A 22,500-nucleotide genomic window follows, 5' to 3' on the forward strand; every position below is an offset into this window, starting at 1 on the left:
GAATAGTCAGAATTTTTCTGCTTTGATAAGCATTAGGGTATGGGGCACTTGGGGTATGGACGAAGAAGGCCCAGGGGCAGAGGGACTGTGGCGTTGTTTACCGAGGTTTGGGTCAGTAAGGAGGAGTAAGGAGGAACAGATTAAAAGGAGAAGGAGAATGAATTTGGGGTCTTGGCAGGTCGCTACCGAATATCCACTTTTGCCCTCTCGTCTCTCACTGGGGATGCGCCTTTATGTACAGCCCGTTGAGAGAGAGAGAGAGAGAGAGAGAGAGAGAGAGAGAGAGAGAGAGAGAGAGAGAGAGAGAGAGAAGAGAGACTGTTAAAATCTATTTCTTAAGTTTCGATTTTGCGATCTTATTTTTGAGAGAGAGAGAGAGAGAGAGAGAGAGAGAGAGAGAGAGAGAGTTAAAACTACTCTTAAAGATCTTTTCTGTGGGATTTTGATAGGAGAAAATTGGACGAGAGGAGAGAGAGAGAGAGAGAGAGAGAGAGAGTTAAAAACTACTCTTAAGCGATCTTATTGCTGCGGGAATAAGTTTCGATTTTGATAGGGGAAAACTGGACGAAGAGAGAGAGAGAGAGAGAGAGAGAGAGAGAGAGAGAGAGAGAGAGAGAGAGAGAGAGAGAGAGAGAGATTTAAAAACTACTCTTAAACGATCTTACTGTTGCAGGATCGTTTTGATAGGAGACAATTGAGAGAGAGAGAGAGAGAGAGAGAGAGAGAGAGAGAGAGAGAGAAGAGAGAAGAGAGAGAGAGAGAGAGAGAGAGTTAAAAACTACTCTTAAGGCTTAAGCGATCTTATTGTTGCGAAAATAATTTTCGTTTTGACAGAGGAAATTTGGAAGAGGAAATTTGGAGAGAGAGAGAGAGAGAGAGAGAGAGAGAGAGAGAGAGATGCTATCCCCTCGTTGTCTTTTGTCTTGCTGTGGTGTTTTAACTAATTCTGATTCAGTGCTAAATGTTAATCTTGAGATTTTATAACGTAGGTTAGCAATCCTATAAGGAGATTACTCAATCTCTCTCTCTCTCTCTCTCTCTCTCTCTCTCTCTCTCTCTCTCTCTCTCTCTCTTCTGATAGCTGACGGAAGGACTGGTCTCAGGTGTGGGGGGCGTGGGATGGGAGGGGGGGGTGTAGGTGGGGGGGGGGACAGGGAGTTGAGTATATCGTTGAAGTTCAGTTGTTTTGTGAGAAGACGCCCCACGGAATGAAAACAACTCATTTATTCTGACGGTGAAGAAGAAGAAGAAGAAGAAGAAGAAGAAGAAGAGGAAGAAGAGAAGGAGAAGAAGAAGAAGAAGAGGACGAATAGTAAGAAGAAGAAGAAGGAGAAGAAAAAGAGGAAGAAGAAGAAGAAGAAGAAGAAGAAGAAGAAGAAGAAGAAGAAGAAGAAGAGGAGGAAGAGGAAGAAGAAGAAGGAGAAGAAGAAGAGGAAGAGGAAGAAGAAGAAAAAAAAGAAGAAGAAGAAGAAGAAGAAGGACAAGAAGGAGAAGAGGAAGGAGAAGAAGAGGAAGAGGAAGAAGAAGAAGAACAAGAAGAGGAAGAAGAAGAATTAGAAGGAAAAGCAGTGGTAGGGGGGAGCAGGAAGCCCTAGAGAAGGACCTGCTTGATGAGTGCCTCTACTTCACCAGTAGCAGCGTGATGGAGGGATGGAAGATTTGAAGGGCGTACTCATCCGGAAGTAGGGATGAGAGGTTCCTGATAGGAGAAAATGGGAAGAAGAAATGGGGGGAAGAGAGAGAGAAAGAGAGAGAGTTAAAAAATAATCTTAAACGATCTTACTGTTGTGAGAATGTTTCGTTTTCGATAGGAGAAAATAGAGAGAGAGAGAGAGAGAGAGAGAGAGAGAGAGAGAGAGAGAGAGAGAGAGAGAGAGAGAGAGAGAGAGAGATAGTCTTAAACTATCTTATTCTTGTGAGATACGTGTCATTGTTGATGGGACAAAATGGGAAGAGGAGAGAGAGAGAGAGAGAGAGAGAGAGAGAGAGAGAGAGAGAGAGAGAGAAATTAAAGTCAGCCTTAAACGATCTTACTGTCGTGAGAACCTGTGTAGTTCGCCTTGCCTTGAGGACTGAAAATTATCAGATAAAATTTTCCTTTTTATCCATACATGAAATTCAGCTCAACATTTTACATTTATAATAATTCCTAAATGTAAAAAAAAGCAGCGAAGGACGCCGAAGAAGGACAAGAAGGACTTCAGGAGAAAGAAGAAAAAAGGAAGGAAATAATGTTGACAAGACTTTGAAGTAAATTAAGTATCGTTGAAAAAAAAAATCCAGTGACTTTAAAAAAATAAACTGGCAGAGATAAACTGTGTTTAGAAATATCTGTTAGGATTCAAAGACTTTGTAAATAAAAACAGAATAATGTTCAAGCAAAGGAAAACACACAAAGCAGAAATGACGGAAATTGAAAGCAGGTGGAAAAGAAACGCAGGTAAAATTCCACCGAAGAGAATGAGGAAATGCCAAAAATAAACAAATGGGTAAACAAGTGAGTGACTGAGTAAATCAATAAGTGAATGAGTGAGCAAATCAATAAGTGAATGAGTCAGTAAATCAATAAATGAATGAGTGAATAAATCAATAAGTGAATGAGTTAGTAAATCAATAAGTGAATGAGTGAGTAAATCAATAAGTGAATGAGTGAGTAAATCAATAAGTGAATGACTGAGTAAATCAATAAGTGAATGAGTGAGTAAATCAATAAGTGAATGAATGAGTGAATCAATAAGTGAATGAATGAGTAAACAAATACATATATAAAATAAGGAAACATCACAAAAAGAAACTGACGTAAATTACCAATGAAGGGAATGTGAAAATGCCATAAACAAACAGAGTTGACTAAGTGAATAAGTGAGTAAATAAATAAGTGACTGAATGAGCAAACACAAATATAAGTGAAACAAAAGAATATCAGAAAACTTGAAGAAACACAATACGCGGTTCATTTTCCCCTCTCTGCCCAGCAAAGCTCACCACATCAGAGCAAGAATGTCACCTCCTACTGTCAGGAAAGGGGGGGGGGTCATTGAATTGACCCAGTGCCCCCTCACGTAATAATTCCACCTTCCGAGGCGTCCTCCCCCCCCTCATCCCCTTTCTACCCCCTCCCTCACCTTCCGAGGTATGCACTTCATACATACCACTCCCCCGTCCCATTTCTACCCCTTTCCCTCCCCTCTCCCTTCTCCATCCCCACTCCGAAATCCCTCCCCCTTCCGAGGCATGCAGTTCAAATACACTGGTTTTCCGTGCTATTTCTACCCCTTCCCCTTCCTCCTCCCCTTCCCCTCCTCCTCCTTCCCCTCCCCAAAGTCCTATCATTTCTACCCTTTCCCCTTCCCTTCCCTTTCCTTCTCTTCCCTCCCCTTCCCCTCCCCAAAATCATATCATTTCTACCCTTTCCCTTTCCTTTCCCTTCCCCTCCTCCTCCCCCCCCAAAATCCTATCATTTCTACCCTTTCCCCTTTCCTTTCCCTTCCCTCCTCCTTCCCCTCCCCAAAATCCTATCATTTCTACCCTTTCCCGTCCCTTCCTTCCCTCTCCCCCTCCCTCCTCCTCCCTTTCCCCGTCCCATTTCCCTTCCCTCCCCCTTCCCTCCTCCTCCCCCTTCCCCAAATCCTATCATTTCTACCCTTTCCCCTTCCCCTTCCCTTCCCTTCCCTTCCCTCCCCTCCTCCTCCTTCCCCTTCCCCAAATCCTATCATTTCTACCCTTTCCCCTTCCCTTCCCTTCCCTTTCCTCCTCCCCTTCCCCTCCCTCCCCAAAATCCCATCATCATCATCATGAGAGTGCCAGACGTATATATATACACACACATCTAAAGTCGAGGCATCTGCTTCTCCTCGCGCTGTCACCGACGACTCCATTGTTACTTACCTGCGGCGTATTTTATTGATTCTTCAACATAATTCTAAGGCGAGTTATGGCGAATAAAAGTCACGGGGAGCCCGTGTTTTGTACCCCGGGGCATTTCGGCATTCAACATCAGATACTGCTGCACGACTGCCGGGGGATATATGGACTGACGAAGTTGTCTTGTTTTTGTTTTTTGTTGCTGTTATGCATTGGTGAGGGGGCGTTCTAGGGGAGGAGTGAAGGGGGGGTTGGGGAATGGGAGGGCTTTAGGTGGGGGCTTCGTGTTATTGTATACATGTATATACATATACATATATGTATATATATAAAACCAATGTTTGATGTGCACGCATACCTTATATGTGGCTCTCTCTCTCTCTCTCTCTCTCTCTCTCTCTCTCTCTCTCTCTCTCTCTCTCTCTCTCTCTGGTGATGACGCTGAAAGGAAATTAGATACAGAATGGCAAATTATTTCCCTTTTTTTTTTTTGCTGGGGAGACACCCGAGGCTAATGAACTGTGAAATTATGATGTTGCAGATATCAGTAAAGTTGTGTGAAAGATAAGCTCCTTCTGCCAAATGTTGCATTAACAGAGCAAAACAAAAAGCCTTTTACTACTGCGGCTGGAAGAAGTACATTTGCACAATGCTAATGAAGAGTAAAGTAAATCGCTTTTTAATGCAGCTGGGAAAGATTCGATGAGCAAAGCTAGTTCGTTTTAAAATAGAATTTCAACTTGTGATGAAAAGCTTATTTGTGTGGCGAAGAACTTCGGGGGAGTAACGGCAATTTATACAGAACCAGGCAAGCGATTTTCTGGAATATTCACGAGTAAAATATATATATATATATATATATATATATATATATATATATATATATATATATATATATATATATATATATATATATATATATATACACCTTGCATCAGTGCTGAAAGAATGAATTTATTTCGATTTCACCATGTTCGCCGATGCCAGAAGTAAGGTTTTGCAAAAAATTAATAATTAAATAAATAAATTCACTATAAGAAAATGTCTTCCAATTTCACCATGTTCGTCGATACCAGAAGTAAGGTTTCCCACCCTCCCCAAAAAAATAAATTAACTATAAAGAAAGTGTCTTGATAAAATTTTCCACGAAATGCCCATTCAATAGCACACACTTCATAAATACTTTTCGCACCTCCTCACCTTTATCAGACTGATAGGAGACAGTGTTATTAGTTACTGTGACTAGGTCATCATTAAATTGTAGTCTTATTCGAATCCCACATCAATTAACACCTATAACAGACTGCGTCACTGGTCAAGTTACGAACAAACTTAACAGAAATTTAAAGAAAAGCCTACTATGTTATGATTATAATGATGATGAGCCCTTGAGTTCATGGTAAGATTGGTATGATGAGTCGCCGTAAGAGGAACTCATTTCCTCTTGCAGAAACTCGTGATGAACTGATGTTTGATGGGATACTTGACCATGACTTGGTTTGAAATATATTATCTACAAGGTATTAAGGTTATGTTATCTACAAGGTATTAAGGTTATATTATGTGTTAATTCTTAGAGGCCCGTTCGCAGAGAATATTATATATATATATATATATATATATATATATATATATATATATATATATATATATATATGTGTGTGTGTGTGTGTGTGTGTGTGTGTGTGTGTGTGTGTGTGTGTAACATATACAATATATATATATATATACATATATGTATATATAAATATCTATATATATATATATATATATATATATATATATATATATATATATATATATATATATATATATACATATATGTGTGTGTGTCTATGTATAGATAAATAGATAATAGACAGATCGACAGACAATTTATAGAATGATCTAAGAAAAAAGCATCTCAAAATTTCCCCGATCAAAGTCACCATCGCTTCCTCCTCTCCTCCGCAGGTTTGGTTTCAAAACGCAAGGGCGAAGTGGCGACGGCAAATGATGTCCAAAGACCCGAAAGCCCTCGCAGGGAGCGGGAGCGAGGGCGGTCTGGAAGGCCAACAGGGCGAAGGCTCCGTAGGGGACTACCCGGACACTCCAACGGTTCCTCCGTCGGCCATGAGTCCCGAGGAGGGGAACAGCAGCTCCCAGATGTCCTACCAGCAGATGTTTTGACATTTGTCTCACCCAGATCCCAGCGGCGGCGGCGGCGGCGGCGGGCCGCAGCAGCAGCACCTGCAGCAGCAGATTCCGCTGCCCCAGATACCCGTGACCTCCTCTTCTGGTGCGCCCTTGTTCTCCTCCCTCCAACAGTCCCTCTCCACCTACCAACACGCCTTCGGGGACCACCACCACCATCACCTCCACCTCCACGCCTCCCCCTCCTCGTCCTCCTCCTCCATCGCCTCTCCTTCCTCCTCCTTTGCCCACGCAGGCCCCCACCACCACCACCACCACCACTTCCCCAGAGGAGGAGGAGGAGGAGGAGGAGTAGGAGTAGGAGGAGGAGGAGGCAGGAGGTCTCCGAACTCCTTCTTCGGCGAGGGCGGCAGCCATCCGTCCAGTACCAAGGAACATTCCCCATCACCGTTTTCTGTGATCAGCGAAGAGGCGGCCGAGGAGTCCTACAGCTCAGAGGACCTCTCCTCCTCCTACCACCTCGACTACGCCAAGGAGAAGAGATTCTACGACGCGACGCGGTCTTGCGCGTCGCCTTCAGATAGCAATTCGCAATCTTCACCGCCTCCTCCACCTCCTCCACCTCCTCCCCCACCTCCTCCGCCCCCGCCGCCTCCGCCGGCGCCTCTTCCACACGCCAACTATTCCCTGAAGGAGGAGCGCAGCGCCGAGATCGAGGAGGGGCGCATCAAAGGCGAAAGTGATAGCGAGGAGAGGCAGACGTATCAGGAACTCTATTAGTGGCGTCTTCCTCTCCCCCCGCCCCCCCCCTCTGCCAGATAGTGAGTGCCGAGCTCCCGTGATGTGCGAGAGAGAAGAAGTGCTTTCTTCAGACAGCAACATCTGACGATGAGATGGCTGCTCAAAGGAGGAGAGGTGTCTGACATTTCAAAGGGAGGCTCTCTCTCTCTCTCCTGGCGCGGATGATGTGAACGACTATTTATTGTGATTTTCAGTGACGTTTATGTAAGGCTTTAAAGGAGCGCGCGCGTTTACAGACGACAGTAGCTGTGGTCATGAAATAAACCAGTAATCGAAGTCTTAAGTGTATGCAGAGAAAAAAAAAATAAATAAATAAAAGATAGCATTCCTGACAGACAACCCATGTTGTACAGAAAAGATGTACTTAATCTGTTTGCCAGTCATATGACCGGCAAATGCACGAACAAACTGCTTGACTTTGTGAAAAGTTGAAAAACTTATTTCAAAGCCAAATCAGCGGGCGAATCAGTGTTGTAGGTTCCCGACCGTACACCACCACCGAGGCATAATGCATTTCACAAACAGCGAGAAGTGTAATTGCGTCGTGAGCGCAGAAGCCTTGTCAGTACCTGTTGTGAAAATGTATAAGAGGCAGGAGGAGGAGGAGGAGGAGGAGGAGGAGGAGGAGGAGGAGGAGGAGTAGAGAGAGGGCACAAGCCAGCATTTGCTAGCCCGATAGCAAAGTTCTGTTTGGATGTGCCCTTGTTTTCAGAAGAATCCTGCCTCTTCCTGTTCTAATTGCTATAGCATCTCTCTCGTGCTCTGTGCTGAATCTCGAGCCTCGAACAACGATGGAATCGTGCTTCTTGCGTCGCAGCAAGGGGCCAAACTCCTGACCCTTTTTCACTTGGGATGATATCATTTTCACCAATGTCCTTTATAATATACAGGTAGTTTTAAAAAAAAAAAAAAACCATCTTTCAGTCCCTGCACTGAGGAATTAGTCGGCGGAGGCAGTAATAAAAAAATAACACACACACACACAGCACAGGCCCACAGCTATACGTTTATGAGTGGTTTCGTTTCTTTCTTTCAACACAGCAACTCGATCTGTTGCCCTATCATTCATGTTGGATGTTGACTGTTTATTGTGTATATTCGTGGAGGACACAGATGTATAGTTATGTACACAAGTGTATGTGTACGCAAAGCATAAAGTTAATAACGACATTTAACGAGCGATAAAGAGAAAAAAAAATTTAACTTTTCCTTTCTTAATCCTCGACGGGGGAAAAATAATCATTATCTGTAAAAAAAAATAAAATATATATATAAATATAATTTATTTGGCCTTGTCTTCGTGTAGTGTTGATGAAACCCGGTTGTGTGAGTCAGAAAGAGGTGACCTATTCAGTCTTAGGCTTTTTTTTTTTTTTCTTTTTTAAATCACTTCACAATTATTTGGATCTGATCACAAGTCCATTACATTGTAATTTGGTCTGTAACCCCCTCCCCACCACCCCCACAACCACCCCCACCCCCCGACTCATTTCGATTCCTGTGGTCATATTTTTTATTCGGAAGTTAACAATGATTCAGACAGACCGTTGACCTTTGATGGATGGAGAGAAAGAGAGAGAGAGAGAGAGAGAGAGAGAGAGAGAGAGATGTCATAATCACTTTTTTTTTTTTTGAGCTTCGTCAAGCCTAACAATGTGACTAAGAGGAACAAGGGCATTTATCCCTGTTTAGCTCTGTTATTATTATTATTATTATTATTATTATTATTATTATTATTATTATTATTATTATTATTATTATTATTGGACTAAGTGAATTATTATCAGTGTCATATTTGGACAAAGCAAATTATTATTATTATTATTATTATTATTATTATTATTATTATTATTATTATTATTGGACTAAGTGAATTATTATCAGTATCATATTTGGACAAAGCAAATTTATTATTATTATTATTATTATTATTATTATTATTATTATTATTATTATTATTATTATTATTATTATTATTATTATTATTATTATTATTATTATTATTATTATTACTGGACAGTGATTTACTATCATATTTGGACAAAGTAAATTATTATTATTATTATTCCTCAAATGAACAGAATTGGCCAAACACGCGACAAGTTGGGACAAGAAACAATAATTACCCCAAACAACTGCTAAATGGCTGCTAGCAATCAGCACTTGCAACAGCCCATCACTATGATGATTCGTCTGCAACTGCTAAATGTTTCAAATTCCGGGTAGGCCTATTTAGACAGCGCGAACTTATTATATAAGCGTTTTCCGTCAGCATTTATTAATTCAAAACAGTGGCAAAATCAGGTTGCGTGGCATGCCATGTAATATACTGGTCTCTTTCGCAGCCAACATCCTCATTTATAGAGGCCCTGTTTGCCTAAATAACTGTTAAAAAGGATTCGATGAACCAAAATCTACCATTTTATACTTTGAAATTAGCTGGTGGTATAGTGGTTATTGTCGTGGCATGCCACTCACATGTCATGGGTTCGCGTCTCGCCCAGGGCGATGAAAAATCACTGGCTCTGTATCATGATCAGTTACTGCTGCAGTGTGGGGTTCTGCGGTGCGTTAGGCTGAAATCAACATGCTTTGGAAGCTTGAATTTCAAGTCAGTGGCCCCTTTGGTGGGCATGTTACGTGTGAGTAGGTTTCATCTACTGAAATAATAATAATAATAATAATAATAATAATAATAATAATAATCTTGAGCTACAGGGAACTCAAAGAATATCTCCCTCTCTCTTCCTTTTACTAACTCTGTCAGTCAGTCGAAGGGGTTACAAGCCAAATTGTGTGAACAAATTGCTTTTCAATTTTTTTTTGGTTATAATGTTCAGGGATCTAGATAATTCATGTATTACATATTGTAATCCTATAATGAGTAATTACGAACGGTTTCCAGCGTTCGTAACTGATTTCATCTTTACAGAGATACTTTTTTTTTTTTGGTTTCGTAAGAGAAATTTGCATCTGATTCAATATTAACAGAAAAAAATGAGATTCTTTGATTACGAAATCAAATGAGAATAATGTTCTGGGGATGACTTGTGGGCTTTGCTAACTAATATTATCCAGTTGATATGATTCTATTCACCAGAGAGATAACTGATTTTCCAAATAAATGTCAGATTATGGCAATGATAATATATCTTTCTCTCGGGACTCTTTATAAAAATATCATTAATACTTTGTAGTTAGTTGTCTGGTGTTTCAAAAAAATCGGGCCAATGATCAGATAAAAAAACATTAATTTCCATAGAATCATATTCAACAGATGACTCGGAAAGTGATTTTGTACTGTAAAAGCAATATGCTTGTTCAATCCACATTTTAATAAAAAAAAAAAAAACAGAAGTGAACAAAGTATTTCAACGTGTGAAACTTAGAAATTGTAGACAGAAACACCTGTTCATTCCAAGAAGGTAATTACTCTATTTATTTCCAGAAGTAGCAATAGGTTTATCATTATTTCCAAAAGTGCCTTTTAAGTTTGAAGTGAGTTAACATGTTTAAAAAAAAATAGCAGGACATCAGGTATTTTTAACGAACTCTTTTGTGTATTAGGAAATTAATGTGTATTTGACGTATCTAAATCCCTAAAAAAAATATTTTTAACATTCCAAAGACGTCTAAGACACGGCGAAAATATTTTTAATTATCTTATTATCAAAAATATTGAAAATGTTAACACTCAAAAGCGACGTAAGAATATGGATGCAAATCATGAAAAAAAAGCGTTTTAAGTTTCAAGAAATTATCCATAATATTACATATAAATGCCTAATTTATATATATATATATATATATATATATATATATATATATATATATATATATATATATATGAGACGTTTCAATGAATAGCAAATGCTTCCTAAAATATAAAAACTTAATTTACGTGAAAAAAAAAGACTTAAATTCCAAAAGACCAACAAGTTAAAAAAAAAAATTCTGGAATAAAATTTCTAAGAAAAAAAAGGTCAAAAGTCTGAAATATATTTTAAGAAGACACGAAAAACTTTCAAAGAAAAAAAGGTCAAAAGCCTGTAATATATTAAGAAGACACGAAAAATTTTCTAAGAAAAAAAAAGGTCAAAAGTCTGTAATATATTAAGAAGACATGAAAAATTTTCTAAGAAAAAAAGGTCAAAAGCCTGTAATATTTTATGAAGACGTGAACAATTTTCTAAGAAAAAAAAAGGTCAAAAGCCTGTAATATTTCATGAAGACACGAAAATTTTCTAAGAAAAAAAAAATCCCATAACTTATTCCAAGAAGCCTACAAGTTTTCCCCAGAACGTGCAATTTCTACTCCACTTGAAGATCAGAGCGAGTTTAAATGAAATAAAATAAAAAAAACCTCAAAATAACTGTGTAGTTGTAAGGCTGGTCTCTCATGATTCTTTAAATGTGCTTTTAAAAGGGGGCACACCCATCTGCTGAAAGTGGAGGTCTAACCCCCCCAAATCTAATCCTGTACAAAACAATTCTTTTATCTTTCAAAGTCAGTAATAAAAATCGTCTAATTTTATGCGTCGTTTGATTTTATTCCTCGTACCGAGTGTCTGGAGGGGATTTTATTTTTATAGTTGAATTGAAATGAATGTAGAGTTTAGGTCAAATGCCAAGCACTGGGACCTACGAGGTCATTCAGCGCTGGAACTGAAACTGAGAGTAGGTAGGTCTGAGGGATGTAACAGGAGGAAAACCTCATTATGTTTGTTATGAACGGGTGGATAGCGAGATGAAAGAAAGGTAATATGAATGGAAGTACAGTAAAAGTAATGAAAGAGGCTGCAGCTAGGGGCCGAAGGGACGCTGCAAAGAACCTTCAGCAATGCCCACAGTATACCGCATGAGGGATTATTTTTGTTTTCATAAGTATTGTAAGACTTATCTTACAAGTGGAATTATCAAATTACTTTAGGATATGACATTGTGTTGTGTAGATTGAGTTAATCAAACTTTATAGTTATCCACATCTAAAATAACTGACCTAACTCAACACTTTAGAAACCAATTTAAAAAATGCAACGAAAATCGAGTTTTCTGTATAGCATATGAACTCTCAGCCGCAGCCCATGAAACGCTAAGCCGCTGCCCATGAAACTCTCAGCCGCGGCCCATGAAACTTTCAGCCACGGCCCTGTGGTGTCCTGTGTTGTTGGTACCTATAGCGGTGCCAGACGCACGATCATGGCTAACTTTAACCTTAAATAAAATAATAACTACTGTGGCTTGAGGGCTGCAATTTGGTATGTTTGATGATTGGAGGGTGGATGATCAGCATACCAATTTGCAGCCCTCTAGCCTCAGTAGTTTTTTAGATCTGAGGGCGGACAGACAAATAGCCATCTCCATAATAGTTTTCTTTTACAAAAAACTAAAACCTAACTCAACTGCTTAGTTGAGTCTATGAACCTGACTGACATAAATCAACTGATTTCCTGTTAAGCAAAAGCGTGGATCTGTTCCATAACTTATTTTATATCTAAAAGGAAATATGTTCAGATACTAAACATCCAACATCGGTAAAATATTTGGGAACATTCAACATTTGACACCAAATGAATCGACCTAAAAATGATTCATACAAATTCAGCCTATTGGAGATTTCCGTTTCTCCACGATCTAGAATATGTCATGTATAACAGGAAATAAAGCTAATTATAGGTTATGAGCACGCACGCATGCACGCACACACACATATATATAAAATATATATAAACATATATAAATATATATATGTATATATATAATTTATATATACATATATTATATAAATTTCTGACTCACATCAGGATCGATCCCAGGTCTTTCAGCTGAAAGGCAAGGGCGCTACCAACTGAGCCACACCAGTCATAACAGAAATCGGAACCTAAGTACCACTGCACCTCAGGCTTTTACCTGGGCAGGTACTTAGGGTCCAATTGCTATTGTGACTTGTGTGGTTCAGTTAGTAGCGCCCTTGCCTTTCAATTGAAAGACCCCTGGGTTCGATCCCGTTATGAGTTAGAAATTAATTTCTGTTCCACACGTGACTGTGTCGATTTCCTCTAACATATACTATATATATATATATATATATATATATATATATATATATATATATATATATATATATATATATATATATATATATATATATATATATATATATATATATATATATATATATATATATTGTATATAGTATATATACTTATATATACATACATTATATATACATATATATATATATATATATATATATATATATATATATATATATATATATATACATACATACATACTGTATTTACATATGGGTCAACATATAAAATGGAAAAGTAGCTATCAATCTACTACCTAAGATTTCTTAAACAGGGCCTACTCTCCAACTAACTCCCTAAAATCTCATAGCTTTTGCAACTCCGGAAACTTCTGCGATCTGACCTTTTAGCAAATATGTTAAAACATGAAGCCAAATGCAGAACAATAAAGAAGATAAACCTACAAATTCTAAATTAAAACTGAGTACACGGTAACACAACTTACCTCACAGTACTCTTCAGCAGGTAATGGACTTTGTTCAGAATGATGAAGGGTTGTGCAGGGTTGTGTTCTAACAGCCGATGATGACCTGCAATGTGGAAAATGGGTTGTTTTAGGTAATGCCAATCCACAGTATATGTAGACAGCTTCTGTTGTTTCCCAATGAAACTATGATTACTTTTCATTTGTTAGTTGGAGAAAAATACGCGTAATATGTGTTCATTTTTTTGGATTTCTGGCAATAAAAAAATTATTTCATTAAGCAATAACGTGAAATGTGAAAAAATGGGTTGTTTTAAAAAGTACCAGTCTATAGTATATGTAAAAAGCTTCTGTTGTTTGCCAATGAAAATGTGGTTCAATTATTTTTTCTTACTTGAAGAAAAATACGTCTAAAGTGTGTTAATTTTTGGCAATAAATTTTTTAAAAATTGTGTTAATTTTTGGCAATGAATTTTTCTTCTCAATTGTGTTAATTTTTGGTAATAATTTTTTTATTGTGTTAATTTTTGGCGATAAATTTTTTGTTTTCAATTGTGTTAATTTTTGGCAATAACATTTGTTTCCGTTTCGTTAATTTTTGGCAATAATTTTTTTTAATTGTGTTAATTTTTGGCAATAATTTTTTTTTTCAATAACCAAATAGGATAAGCTTTTGTATTTTATAGTTCTCTAGGAACATGTATTTTGTTTATTAGTCCCAAAGACCTGTACACTGATACAGATACTATGTGCAGATAATAAGTTTTTGCAGCATTAATCATTCAGTAGTCCCTTATTTCTCGTTAATCCTTTAAATTTAAATAATTATGAGAATTATATGAATTCCAAGAACGTTAATCCGTTTTTTCTTTTATTGAATTCAATTGAATTGAATACAGACTTTAGGCCAAAGGCCAAGCACTGTGACCTATGAGGACATTCAGCGTTGAAACGGAAATTGACAGTAGAAGGTTTGGAAGGTGTAACAGGAGGAAAACCTCAAAGCAGTTGCACTATGAATCATTTGTTAGGAGAGGGTGGAAAGTAAGATGGAAGAAAGAGACTATGAGAGGAGGTACAGTAAAAGAAACGGAAGAGGTTGCAGCTAGGGCCCGAAGGGACGCTGCAAAGAACCTCAAGTAATGCCTACAGTGCAACGCATAAGGTCCACTGACTGCACTACCCCCCTACGGAGAAATCACGCAACTGTTTCATTAGTAGGTCCTGGTCTTGTCAATCATAGAATAATATTCATAGTAGTTTTAACATCAATTATATAAAAGTCATCAAAGGTTGATTTCTTACCGTAAAATATGAATATGGAAATATTATTATATATAATACACAGATCAGTCCCTTTTGATTTTCTTTTAAAAGTATTCTGCCCTAAAATGGAAAACTGCAGTATCTGCAAAAATTCCGAAATTTGGATATGCCACCTATTGGGATCGTGAAACACTAATACGCAAGTTACTGCAGTTTCAGAATGATTCCTCAATGCATTCCACGAGTATTTAGGGGGTCCCATTAGCAGTATCTGCGAAATCAGTTAGGCAGGGGAGTATCTATCACTTTTCTCAGTTTTGTATTTTTGCAGATACTGAACTGACAAACTATACGTTCGAAATCACGTAGAGAAACAAAGAACATGGCTTTAAACCAAAATCAACAGAGTACAAATTATGTAAAGCCATCTAAACTATTCTTGGGCTATTCAGTCTGCCTGTCTAATGCTCTCCCCACTAAATTCATCAAGAGAAGTATATATCTGTATCCGTGTACTTAAGTATGTACATCGCTATCTATTTCTCTACATATGTACATCATCTATCTATCTATCTATCTGTCTATCTTATCTCTCTATTTGTGTACCTACATATGTACATCATCCATCTATCTATCTATATATCTCACTTCTTTGCCTCAACAAACACCGCTTATCGCTATACAGCTAAGAAAGTATACTTCAATCCATTCATACATCTATTTACATCGCTACCCATCTATCTATCAATCTACCTACATTTGTTACATCTCTATCTATCTATCTATCTATCTATCTATCTATCTATCTGCCTCCCACTCCCTTGCCTCAACAAACACCGCTTATCGCCGCACAGCTCAAACCAATGAATCCATTACTGCATATTTGCTGACGATGGCAAAACATCCCACCTGAATCATGAAATATGGCAGGGGAGGGGGGAGGGTGGGGTGCGGTTAGGCGGGCAGGGGTGGGGTCGGGTGGGGTGTGTGTCTAGGTAAGGGTCGGCCGAGGTTATCGGCGTAAAGTAACACCCAGACATCCGTCTCCATCTCTCCGGCATGATTACTCTCGCCCGCATGATGGATGGAGAGAGAGAGAGAGAGAGAGAGAGAGAGAGAGTTTAAAGAATATATATACATATACATTTACATGAGAGAGAGAGAGAGAGAGAGAGAGAGAGAGAGAGAGTTTATTGAATATACAGTATATACATATATATTTACATAAATCAAAATAATGTGTGTGTATGCGTGTGTGTGTGTGTGTGTCAGAGAGAGAGAGAGAGAGAGAGAGAGAGAGAGAGAGAGAGAGAGAGAGAGAAATCATGCAAATTAAACGAATGTGCATATGTATAAATAATTAAATCAATGGTATGAGAGAGAGAGAGAGAGAGAGAGAGAGAGATCATGTAAATCAAACGAATGTGAATGTGCATAAGTAATACATATCCAATGAGAGAGAGAGAGAGAGAGAGAGAGAGAGAGAGAGAGAGAGAGAGAGAGAGAGAGAGATACTGACGCAAAAGTATTCTACCGGAGAGCAGAATTTGACAAGGGAGCCTGACAGGCAAAGGATGGATGAATGGATGAGGAAAGAAAAAGAGAGGAAGCAGAAATTCCTCAGGGAGAAGTGGATGAGGAGCCGGATGATGAATAAGGAGCAAGAGAGAACTGATATTTGCGTAGTTTGTATATGTTTTCAACATTGACAAAATAATGAAAAAATGAAAGATTGATATCGCCTTGTATTTTCAGGTGTCGTTCCACTCATGTTGGAAGCAACTTATGTATACACATGCAGATACATACATCCATACATACATAAATGCATAAATACATGCACACATACATCCACATAACACACACACATTATATATATATATATATATATATATATATATATATATATATATATATATATATATATATATATATATATATATATATATATATATATATATATATATATATATATATATATATATATATATATATATATATATATATATATATATATATATATATATATATATATTATTTTATATATGCAAACACGGACAAGCCGATACATGTGTTTTACATACCATTATAGATAAATAAAGATGCAATAATTATTATTATTATTATTATTATTATTATTATTATTATTATTATTATGAAACAAGACATAAAGCTAATCACTTATAAAGCGAGACGCCATAAAAAAAAAACAATGACCACACAAACAAAAACACGACAAAAGCTTGAGTTTTATAAAGATGAACATAAAAAAAGAAAACAGCAAAAAAACATAACACCGGAATATATCAAAGATAATTGAACCTTTGGCAAATACGCTAGAAATAACTGTCTATATAAATACAACGAATACAATAAATACAATAAAACCAGGAATACAGGCACCGGCTACACAGCCAACAACAACAACAACAACAACAACAACAACAGAGCAATAATTAACAATTACCGAAAGCGAACAGCAGTTGTAACTTCACAACCACAGCTTCAAAGTCGTCCGGTCACGGGTTATGAGCGCGGTGAAACGACTACAGAAGAGAACAACGCTTTTGAAACAACACCGAGACAGGCGCAACAACAAACATACAGAGAACACAATTTGGGTCCCAACAACAATCAAATCACGGTGCCCTTCGTCGCATCTGCGAATAAAAGGGCGAATCAGAAAATTAAAAAAAAAATAACTAGAAAAAAATCAAAATAAATAAAATTTGGTACGATAACGACCAGTGACGTAACCTTTCGTAACGGGGCCGAAATAACAGGACTGCACAGACTGGTAACAGCAGAATCAAAGTAGAACAGAAACAGTTGCAACAAGTAAAGAGACGTGAACAAAAACAGCGAGCCAAATCCGCCGATGACAAAACGGCCTATGCTCCAAAGTGTACCAGCGATGTTTACTTAGGCTCCGTTTCCTCCCACGAAGAAGAAGAAGAAGAAGAAGAAGAAGGAGAAGAAGAAGAAGAAGAAGAAGGAGAAGAAGAGGGAAGTATTTAAACGAACGATGACCTAACGTCTACTCAATGTTTCGTGTTCTGCTAATAGATGGTGACTTGTTCCGACCTGTTCTCGTCCTGCCTTGTCCCGGTGACGTCATATTGATTATATTACCTTTAAATAGAAATTAGTATTAAGGAAGCGGTTTTCGTTTCTGATGGGAAAATAAACATTTTTTTATGTATCAAATAATATATCTTGAGAGAGAGAGAGAGAGAGAGAGAGAGAGAGAGAGAGAGAGAGATTTTCTTTGAGAGATTTAAACATTTGGCCTCAAAATGAATTTTCTTTGATCATAAACATTTTTGTTCTTGAACAATATATTATATATATATATATATATATATACAGAGAGAGAGAGAGAGAGGGAGAGAGAGAGAGAGATTTAGCAATACTACTCTCTAAATCGATTTTCTTTTGCTCATAAACATTTTTTCGTATAGAAAAAATATCTGGAGAGAGAGAGAGAGAGAGAGAGAGAGAGAGAGAGAGAGAGAGAGAGAGAGAGAGAGAGAGATTTTAGCAATACTGACCTCTAAATCGATTTTCTTTTGCTCATAAACATTTTTGTATATAGAAAAAATATCTGAAGAGAGAGAGAGAGAGAGAGAGAGAGAGAGAGAGAGAGAGAGAGAGAGAGAGAGAGAGAGAGAGAGAGAGATTTTGAAAGCTGACCTCAAAACAAATTTTCTTGCGCACGTAAACATTTTCGTGTACTGAGTAAATATCTTGAGAGAGAGAGAGAGAGAGAGAGAGAGAGAGAGAGAGAGAGAGAGAGAGAAAAAATTTATCAACACTGACCTCTAAATCAAAATTTCTTTAGCCCATAAACATCCTCGCGCCCTGAACAAACATCAGATCGAGCAATACTGGCCCACTAAATGTATTCTCTATAGCCCATAAACATAATTAATCAACAGTCAGTGTTGCCGAAAGAGACAGTAATTAAAATTATCTATGCTGGACAGTCATAATGTCCATGTTCTCCCGGTTCAAATAAACCCATAGCACAGATAAGGCTTGGCTGTACTTGTTTCGTTTTCTCCTTGAGTTTGTCTTCTCACCTACTAAATAATATCACCGATTTATTTTACTAATTTCATATATGTTGAGGCAATTTATTTTTAATTCTGTCTGTCTGTCTGTCTGTCTCCCTATCTGTCTGTTTGTCTGTCTGTTCAAAAGAAAGAGCCCGTCCCGGCATAAGGCCGACTCAATCCATGACGAAGGGATGGATAAGTTTATTCACTGGGCATTTTATAAACTGTCTGTTTCCCTGTCTGTTGGTCTGTTCAAAAGAAAATGTTAAAATCTGTCTGTTCCCTGTCTCCTGTCTGTTTAAAAGAAAGAGTCCGTCCTGGCATAAGGCCGACTTAATCCATAACGGGGATGGATACGTTTATTCACGGGGCATCTTAAACTTGTTTTGATAGATATTACTGGCATTTTGTCAAATAGTCTATTAGAGTTTGTGACGTATTCGGATCCTGGTATTTTTAATTCTTTTGTATATTTTTTAATTATCTATTTGCCTAATTTATTTTATTTATTTATTTATTTTATTATTTTTTTCTTTTTACGACACAAGTCATATCAATCTGAGTCAAGAATGAGCTACGAGTCAATATATGAGTTACACACACACACACACATACATATATACATATATATATATATATATATATATATATATATATATATATATATATATATATATATATATATATATATATATATATATATAAATTGCCAGAAATGCTCATTTTACAACATGAATGCCAAGATCTTAATGTAAATGCTCAATTTGCTCAATATGGATGCCCATAACAAAATCCTTTAACATTTCCGGAGGTACCCGTTCTCTGAGTGCATTCCACTTTCTGTTTGTTGTCTCGAAAACATTATAAAACCCTTAAAGAATAAATTCTAACAATTAAACTTTTCAGTGTTATGTTATGCCCATCCACAGGAACCCGTGACGTCACGACAGTTCACCCACGATAAGCAATTTAATGGCTGGACAGAAACCGAGTAAGTGGGTCATAACTATTGGATGAAGGACAATATTGCGTTCACCCTGAACGAAAAAAAAAAAACGCGGTCTCGTGCACTCTTGCAGGTTGCATAAGCTTGTGAAATTACCCGAACATTTAATATTAATAGTCAAGTGATGGGTCTCGTTCGGCTGGATAGAATATTTCTTTGATTTTTTTTTAAACTTGTCTTCGCGTCACGTCGAACACTTCTCTCAAGTTGGTCGTTCAAAATGTAAACTGGTGGAGTCCTTTTACCTAAAAGATTAATAAGACGAGGGTTTTTCAGAGGCAATATTGTCACGTGATCATTCTTGCAACACTTAATACCAGGATTTTTTTTATCGAATACTTTACCAGCGTGACGCATTACCGCTCCTAGCAGACTCCTACTGAATTGAACTGAATATAGAATTTAGGCCAAAGACCAAGCACTGGGACCAATGAGGTCATTGACAGAAAAAGTTTGAAAGGTGTAACAGGAGGAAAACCTCAAAGCAGTTGTTAGATGAGGGTGCAAAAGTAAGATGGAAGGAAGAGAATATGAAAGGAGGTACAGTAAAAGGAACGAAAGGTGGGGTTGCAGCTAGGGGCCGAAGGGACGCTGCAAAGAACCTGAAGTAATGCCTACAGTGGACCGCATGAGGTGCACTGACAACACTACCCCATTACGGAGGCAACGAATTTGCTGACAGACCTATGACTTTTAGAGGTGGATTTTTGTCTAAAACCTGAGTACAATGAAGTCTTTTTAGGCTGCTAACCACAAACATAACCGCAAACTTGCAATATATTGAATGTTGCAATACAGTAACATTACTGTTAGCACAAATTCGCCAAAACACTCTTTACTGTTGTAAAGATCATCGATATGATAAGAGAGCGTCGTGACTGAGATGGTTTGGTCTTGTGGTGAGGATGAGTGAGGAGAGAGAAGTGAAGAGGGATTATGAGGAACCTGTTAGAGGTAGGAGATTGATAAGAAGACAAATGGATTAGATGGCGTGGTAAAGTGAGGAAGGATTAGGAGAGGAAGGGTTTCGCAGAGGAAGACGATTCCGATAGAAATAGCTGGAGAAGGCGCATCAAGGCGACCGACCCCTTAGCTTAGGTATAGCGGTCTTAGGGATAGCGGTGGGGACGAAGAAGGGTCATCACTAAGGGCGTCCCCTTCGTCAGGATACAAATCCTTGACTCAGCCTTTTCATTCCATCAGATATAAGGACCAAGATAATAGTTAAAATTCTTTTGAAAATTTGTTGTGGCAGTCACAATATGCAAATGAACTGAGACCAATCAAAACCATTCAAGGGAAACATCTTTGACAAAATGTAATTGTGAAGAGAAAATTTCATCTCTTTAAACGTTCTGTGTAAATCAGTCAGTCAATGATTTACTGAATGAATATCAGACATTCATTACCAGAGGATATCGACGTCTGTACTAATGAGATTTTTATTATGCAATGATATTCAAATTCCGATGTAAAAAAATAAATATTTATTTTTAGCAGAAAGTCCAGATTCACGTGACACCCGGTAAACGAAAAGTCATAATTAATAAAAATCTTTTTTTACAAATAGCTCTAAAAGATCCTTTAACAAGAGCTATACACCAAAGAAATATTTGTACGAGTTCATCGCCAAAATAAAACATTAAATAAAATTGAAACATGAGAAAAATTGCGGTTTATCTTCTATTTTTCAAATGACGCTGTCTATTAAGATTCTCCGGCCCAGAAACAAAAAAATATTTATAAATATAAAACTGACTTCCATCAGGTCTGACTCCCAGTAAATATTCATGACGAAGTCGCTAAATTTAAACGATCTGAATTACAGGGAATAACATAACATAATTTTGCAACCCCTTCAGACTAAAAGTGGTCCATGTTCCTCCTCCTCCTCTCTCTCTCTCTCTCTCTCTCTCTCTCTCTCTCTCTCTCTCTCTCTCTCTCTCTCTCTCTCTCTCTCACATCTGTTAGCCCTTAGATCTTAAAAACTACTGAGGCTAGAAGGCTGCAAATTGGCATGTTGATCATCCACTCTCCAATCATCAAACACACCAAATTGCAGTCCTCTAGCCTCAATAGTTTTTATTTTATTTAAGGTTAACACGAATTACATTGCAGTTCCCCCCCACCCACGTATTCATTCTGTTGAGAGGTGAATCTCTCTCTCTCTCTCTATCTCTCTCTCTCTTAAAAGCTATCCATCCTCGACCTGGCACTCAGAAACATATCAAAAGGCTTTGAGGAATTAACTCCCCTTGGTCGCTTCAGAACTCGAAATATTGACAGGCGTCTCCTGACGGGACAAAAAAAAAAAAAAAAAAAAAAAAAAAAAAAAAAAAAAAGTAAATAAATAAAACAATGCTTTCGAAGTCTGTCAGCGTCTGGGAACGCTGACGGGAAGAAGGACCGGATGAAGATTATAATGATAAAATTTGCTTCCAGGAGAAATTTAAAGGAAAATAACGTTTTTTCATCTGAAAGGTAGTGTTCAGAGAAAAAGATTATAGTCGTCACTTGTGTTTTAGTAATTAGCCCACATCCTCTCTATGTATTTATTAATTTAATTGATTTTTCCTTTTTTAATAAGTGATTTCTCTTTGCTGTTACTTTCTAATGAAAGCATATTATTTAAAAGCTTGAATTTCAAGCCAATGGCCCCTGAGTGCTTGTTACACATGAATAGGGTTTATCTTCTGAATAATAATAATAATAATAATAATAATAATAATAATAATAATAATAATAATAATAATAATAATAACACTACCTACAGAATCAAGAGTATAACTCACATGGGCATAAATAAATTCCTTTTTTCATATATAAATTCAGGGTTCACTCACAATGAATCCT

At 37.5% G+C, this 22,500-nt stretch overlaps 1 protein-coding gene across 7 annotated transcripts in view; it reads left to right on the forward strand.

Moving 5' to 3' along the window:
* Nucleotides 1-7,155, forward strand: part of LOC136826754 (LIM/homeobox protein Lhx9-like) — a 270,551-nt gene extending 263,396 nt beyond the window's left edge. For 4 of the 7 annotated variants that reach the window (XM_067084168.1, XM_067084164.1, XM_067084167.1 and 1 more), the window contains exon 7: nucleotides 5,818-7,155. In XM_067084168.1, coding sequence (XP_066940269.1) covers nucleotides 5,818-6,033 — 216 coding nt within the window. In that variant the 3' untranslated portion in view covers nucleotides 6,034-7,155. The remainder of the gene's footprint in view (nucleotides 1-5,817) is intronic. The other 3 variants (XM_067084162.1, XM_067084165.1, XM_067084163.1) reach the window with 1 other exon arrangement.
* Nucleotides 7,156-22,500: the final 15,345 nt, after the last annotated feature.

Source organism: Macrobrachium rosenbergii, chromosome 41 (genome assembly GCF_040412425.1).
Source record: "Macrobrachium rosenbergii isolate ZJJX-2024 chromosome 41, ASM4041242v1, whole genome shotgun sequence".
Taxonomy (NCBI): Eukaryota; Metazoa; Arthropoda; class Malacostraca; order Decapoda; family Palaemonidae; genus Macrobrachium; species Macrobrachium rosenbergii.